A 6,276-nucleotide genomic window follows, 5' to 3' on the forward strand; every position below is an offset into this window, starting at 1 on the left:
TTTGAAAGAAAGTTTCTCAACTAATATTTATTATCTTTCATAATAATATTGTTAATATAAATTTTATATGTGTGGTAAAAAATGACCCTCTTAAATCCTTAAGTGGACGTTTCGTTCTCTCATAATAAAGCTATTAAAAAGTTGAACTGGGTGTGACGTCATTACGTAGGACGTGTCCGGTGGTTATGACCCTTTGACGAGAGCTCGCTGCTGAAGAGGTTCCCCGGAGATTGATAGAGACGAAGGTAAATTAAATATTTCCTTTCACTCAATGTTATGGTGTTTACGATCCACATTGATAACTTGTCACCTTCGTTATTTTAACAATTAATACATTTGATTATGATCGTCTCTTATGTGATCGTAAGCAGTGTTGCGTAAGTTACTTCAAAATTGTAAAGCATTATCTATTATTCTCATTTAAAATGAAATTATTTACATTACTGTCATGATGCAATATTATTGTATTATTTTAAAGTAAGTATTTAATTTTATTTTTTTTTTTTACATTTAATTTAATTTTTTTAATTATTTAATATCGCTTTCTGTTATATTTCTTTATGTGCACTTTATGTCCTAATATAGTGTGTTTAATCTTTATCGTGTGACTGCTAAAATATTCCTAATGGGGGACGAATAAAGGTATATCGATCAAATAACCCATTTAAATTGTGTTACAGTACTTTTATGTTACTTTTGCATTACTTTCACAAAAAGTATTTTAATGTTTGCTTTCAATTCAGCAATAAGATGCTGCATTTATGGCTCACTGTACAATAAGTGTGACCGAGATACTGTACCTCTGAGAAACAACAAATTAAATTCATCATCAAAGATTTATCATTAGCTACTGAAGAAAAGTGTAAATAAAGATCAAACGAAAACATTTGATCAATACAGACCAGAACATCCTAGTTCAAGAAAGTTCTACCCATCTGCTGTCCAGATCATGAATATTGTTTAATTCAATTTGAATATATTTATTTCAATTATTCATTGTTTAGTTATATGTCATTTTATGTCGACATCTTTTATTTAATTTATATTTATTGTGTTTTATTTTATAAATCTCTTTTTAATGTATATAATTACATTTTTATATTATTTCACATTCTGTAATGTACGCACAAAAAGTCCAGTGTCTGCTTTAAAAGTTTCTAATTCTGATATCTCAACGAGTAAAGAAAAAGGACATGAAGTTCTTTAAATAAAATTATAAAAATGATTTAGTCTCCTGGTGGATTTTAAACAAATATATACATGCAGCCTAACAGCGTCTTCAGATACACTGCAATAAAACTCCTGGAGGCACATAACAAATAACTTCCTTCATCTCTAAAAGGTGCAGGGATTTTGTCGTGGGTCAGAGAAAATGTTCCAGGATGCATTACAGAAGTACATTCATTTAAGTTGCTTTCCCAACACTGATCATCAGTTTTTACTGACTAGGAAAAAAGTCCACTTGTGAAATATGTTGTTCCTTTTCTCTAAAAGTGAACAAGAAGAGGAGAAGCGAAATTGCCAAAAATATCTGTAAACTGTTACAAATCACGGTACTGTAGATAAAATGCTTATCTCAGCCATTTACATTATTTTTTTTTACTGTATTTTACTTAATCGTAAGATAGCACTATCCCCGCATTTAGTTCAAATAAGTTCTAAATGAAATCCTAAATTATGTAAATGTTTTTTTAGTTTCATAATAAATGTTTGTTAACTTAAAACTGAATTGTTTGAATATAATTTTGTTCCTTTTTATTGTGTCCCTATGATGATTAAACACTGGCCCGTACTTCACTATTCTCCACTATCTTTTGTTGCACTATTGAGATAAGAACTCACAAAGACTGCCATGCATCACTCTGACCAGTGAGTGGCGCAAGTTGACACAGAGGTTTGAGTAGAATCCCACGAAGAAGCCTTGCCATTCATAACAGCGTTATGTCATCTGCTTTACAGCTGCATCGACAGTAACACGCTTCTGTCAGGTGAGAGCTACACGTCCTTTATTTGCTCTAAAAGTCAAGGATTCTGCTCACTTCGTTTGGTTTGCATGTTTTTTACTGAGGAGTTGCAGATGTTCGGCTCCCAGCGCAGAAACGTGTCATCCCACCTGGTCCAGACACAATGCTTGTGTAAACTGGATGCATTGAATTTCGATTATATATTCTCTTATGGATTTAAATGGCGTCAAAATTATCAATGTGGCTTCTGATCATCATGCTGCCATGACAAAAATATATATTTTAACATCTTTCAATTTAAAAATGTTTTCTCAATAGCAAATTAAAATGACGTATAAGAGTTATTATATTGTGCTGTCTGGAATTCTGTCCAACTAAAAATAGTTTTAAACTGAGAATAAAATGTTTCCATCTTAATATGACCTTTTTTTTTATTTTATTGATTTGACTAAGTTTACTGATGGCAAAGATAAACATCATTTAAGATAGTAGTCAGCCTGTCAAAGTCCAGCTGGTTCATGACATATAGAATCTATATTTCTCTGTAATATTTTGTTCATGTTGAAAAGTAATTAATAACAACAATTATTAAACAATATTTTCAAATTCTGCTCAGGTCTTACAAGACATATCTTTGTTACCAATGGATTTAAATGTATCCATAGTCTTGTTTTCTGTTCTTTTTTATCCTGCAGGTGGTTTCAGGTTCGAACACGTCTTCGGAGTTTGATCTCAGCAGAATGTTGGGCGCAGTGGTGGTTGGCATCGGAACTGCAGGGTGGGTCAGGATCAGGGACATGCTGGCGCCCTTGCCTGGCAGCTCGGCTGAGAAACTGTCCGTCAAAGGATTCATATCCAGGTGACATTATGAAAAAAATTGAAGCATTTTGTGTCATGTTTTCAAAAACGCATCACTTTTCTATTAGAGTAACTTCGAAGCGTTTGTGTGAAAATGGCTCCATCTAGTGGCAGTAGAATGCAACGTCCGAGTTCCTCCAACATCAGAATCAAACACCTTTATTGCCACAATGTTTTTTTCGTGCTGTCAGTACAGAATAAAAGAAAGAAATAAGATACACACAAAATAGGCAACAAAAGAAAAACAGAATTAAGCACAAAGGCAGCCCTTCTCTGGCGCCTATGTCCATAAGAGTGTCATGTACTATACATTTTCAATTCATCTTTATTTTATTCAAATATAATTCTATAGGAAAAGAACAAAACCATTAGATATTCAATAAAATAACACACTTTTCTTGTAATACATTTTCAGGGACAAACAACCATTTTCGCAAATTAGATTCACTTTGAAAAAAGCGAGAATTTAATCACATTAATGTTGCATATATATTTGCGACTATCATTGATTTGTTCTTAGACATGTGTTTGACACCTAACTAGCAAATTATTTTCCTTTTTATTTTTTAAATTAAGTTACACAACTCTATATATGACATTGAAGTTCTTTGTTTTAGAATTATCATTTTTAATCATTTTTTTCATATCATATCTAGATGTTTGATTTTGATTTATATTTAAATAAAAATCAAAAGAGCTCAGAAACGATGCATTAACAGATACGGTGTTAGTAACAGTGTCATCTGAACGTCCACAGGAGGCAGCTGGACAGCCAACAAGGCGTCACTCAGATATCAACGGAGGAGGCTGTGAGTCGAGACGACATTCACGCGGCGTTGATCTGCACTGAAAACATCTCCCACGAGGAGACCATCAGGTGGAAAACCTTGTGACGACTTCCTTTGACACTGACAATTATGACTCATCCATCTTTCGAGCAGATTCTTTTTGTCAATTCATTTGAGAGCGCCACCTGTGTCATCAGAACGTTCCTGCAGGCGGGGAAGCACGTGTGCGTTGAGTATCCGATGACTCTGGGCTACAAAGCTGCGGAGGAGCTGTGTTCTCTGGCGGAGGACAGAGGTCAGCTCTCAGATACAGATCTCTAAATGCTTCTGTGGTGTGACTGGACGCTGCTCGCAGGTTTGACTCTGCATGAGGAGCACATCGAGCTGCTGACGGAGGAATACAAGGTGTTGAAGAAAGAAGTGGAGGGGAAGACGCTGCAGGAGGGAACGCTTCATTTCACCGGTGCGACTGCATTACTTGGACTTTTTTTTTCATTTGAGCCGCAAGAAGTTTCTAACTCAAGTCTTCTTCCTCCTGAAGGCGGCCCACTGAAGCCTGGATTCGGGTTCTTGGCGTTCAGTGGAATCGCCCGCCTCACCTGGCTGGTGGATCTGTTTGGTGAACTCACGGTCACGGGCGCATCCATGGAGGAGGACGACAACTACAGCAAGTTGACCGCCAAACTGCTCACAGCTGACAGCAGGTGAGAGCCAATCAAATTGAGTCTCGGGCGAGTGGATAAGCCACATATTCATAGAACTGTATGTTATGTTGGGTAACCATTATTTGTGCCGTTTTTTTTTAGTTAATACTTGGGTAAAGTGTGTCCACAGGGCCACAAACACCTACTTGAATGTGTTTGTGTCCCTCATTAATCATTTAGAAATGTTTTCCCTGCCAAAATAGCAGGAAGTTTTAGTTTTTTCTGTAAATTATTTCTAATCCTGTCGAAGAAAGTGTTTTTACCTCATTTTCACATATTTTTTATTCATTATATTTAAGTATAATGTATATAAATGCATATAATATATATTAAAATAAGCATTTATAAGAGCTTGGTTTTATGACGTATGGACTTCGAAGCTAACCCGTCCGTCTCTTGCTAGATCCCTGACATGGATCGAGGAACGTGGCCCGGATCTCCCCAGAACCAAAAACATCAATTTTCGCTTTGATTCCTGCGTTCTGACTCAGTTACCTCCGGCCCCTCGCGGGACTGTGGGCCTCTTCATGCAGGACCTGGTCTGCTTCTGCGACAAGCTGTCGGGCCAGGTGGGTCCCGAGGAGCTCCAGAGAGAGAAGAGGCGAGTGCTGCACTGCCTGGCGCTGGCCCAGAAGATACAGGACGTGTGTCAGAGATAATCGGAGCAGCCGGAACGTGCCGCTTATTCCTACTTGAAATGTTACATGCCTTAATGTCGGGTCAGAACGCTGGAAAGATTCTGCTCTGTTTAACCATGCTTGTGTAAGATTAGGGTCAGTGTCTGTCAGTTTTGGCAGGAGATAACAAGGCTTGACTTTTTATTACACATGCTTTCCACATCTTTTTTGTTTGTTCATTTGCTCTGCTATGAAATAAAAAAATGTTGAACTCTGTTTTGTTTTTTTTATTTATAATGAAACTTAATTAAATTCACTCTTTAAAAAAATCCCTCCTGCTTTAAACACTCATTATCTGGAACTCCTGTGTTGTTCTTATTGACTCACCTTGACTTTTAAAGTTTATATTTTATTGAGTATTGTTTTGATTGTTTAAGCGCTCTGTGACCCTGGTCTGGAAAAGTGCATTATAAATACAAATTTCTTACTTACTTACATGTGCCATAGAGATAAAAAAAACAAAGTTTAATTCAGAATTCTTAATAATATTTTTCAAATATGAAGACAATATTTTGAATGTTTCTTAATGAAAACCTAATGTAGTTGAGCGGAAACAAGATTTTCTCATTCACGTTATGTATTAGAAAACATAAAAGTAAGGCATAAGTAGAATTACGTGACCGTTTGGTATCCGGATAAACTCACTTCATATTATATTTATCCTCTCTTTAAAATGTCTCTATGGCAACATGATGCACATCCAAATATTGCCTTTTTTATTAACAACTCTATCATCATTATTATGTAAAGATACAGCGATAAAAATTTACATTTTGGATTTTAATTACATGGGAAAATTCACCCTTGAGTTTAAGGGGCAACTAATGTCTATACCCAAAGTTTCCTGACTCCCTCAGGACATGCTTTAAATGTTGACGTCTTCATCTCCAAGATGCAGTAAGTCCCTCATCATGACCATGTTTTGAAGTTATTACTTTATAAATGTCTTCCTTGTCTGAAATCTGAGCGAACCCGAGGTCAGTGCAGACTTCTGGGACTGATGACGCGCGGTGACAAACCTTGCTGCTTGACCAATCACAGCAGAGTGGGCGTGGTTATGATAAACAAGATTTCATTTAGGGGCAGGGCTAAATAATATTTTCCAATTTAAATACTTTACTTAAAGCATGTGATTTTTAGTCGCGTGTCGCCAGTGGACTAAAGTGGAAGTGTTTAGTCCGACGGGAGACCAAATTTCCCATGAGCACTTTCTAAACGTCACAAAAGTTGCCATGTCCAGGTTTGCAGACAAACTTTCTGTTTCCAGACTTCCATTGTCTGAATG

The 6,276-nt window shown here is 36.3% G+C and overlaps 1 protein-coding gene across 2 annotated transcripts; it reads left to right on the forward strand.

The window, feature by feature from the left end:
- The first annotated feature begins 179 nt into the window (after window positions 1-179).
- blvra (biliverdin reductase A) lies at window positions 180-5,207 on the forward strand. 2 transcript variants are annotated; one of them, XM_087811476.1, is made up of 8 exons: window positions 192-245; window positions 1,960-1,988; window positions 2,660-2,823; window positions 3,580-3,699; window positions 3,808-3,905; window positions 3,966-4,073; window positions 4,152-4,314; window positions 4,718-5,207. In XM_087811476.1, exons 3-8 carry the CDS (start codon window positions 2,705-2,707, stop codon window positions 4,971-4,973), a joined length of 864 nt encoding a protein of 287 aa, XP_087667602.1. In that variant the 5' UTR covers window positions 192-245; window positions 1,960-1,988; window positions 2,660-2,704; the 3' UTR covers window positions 4,974-5,207. The 2 variants fall into 2 exon arrangements, with proteins under 2 accessions (XP_087667603.1, XP_087667602.1); XM_087811477.1 differs by lacking the exon at window positions 1,960-1,988 and having other exon boundaries at window positions 180-245.
- The last annotated feature ends 1,069 nt before the right edge of the window (window positions 5,208-6,276 follow it).

The sequence above is a fragment of the Callionymus lyra genome, chromosome 16 (genome assembly GCF_982586985.1).
Source record: "Callionymus lyra chromosome 16, fCalLyr1.hap1.1, whole genome shotgun sequence".
In the NCBI taxonomy this organism is placed as follows: Eukaryota; Metazoa; Chordata; class Actinopteri; order Syngnathiformes; family Callionymidae; genus Callionymus; species Callionymus lyra.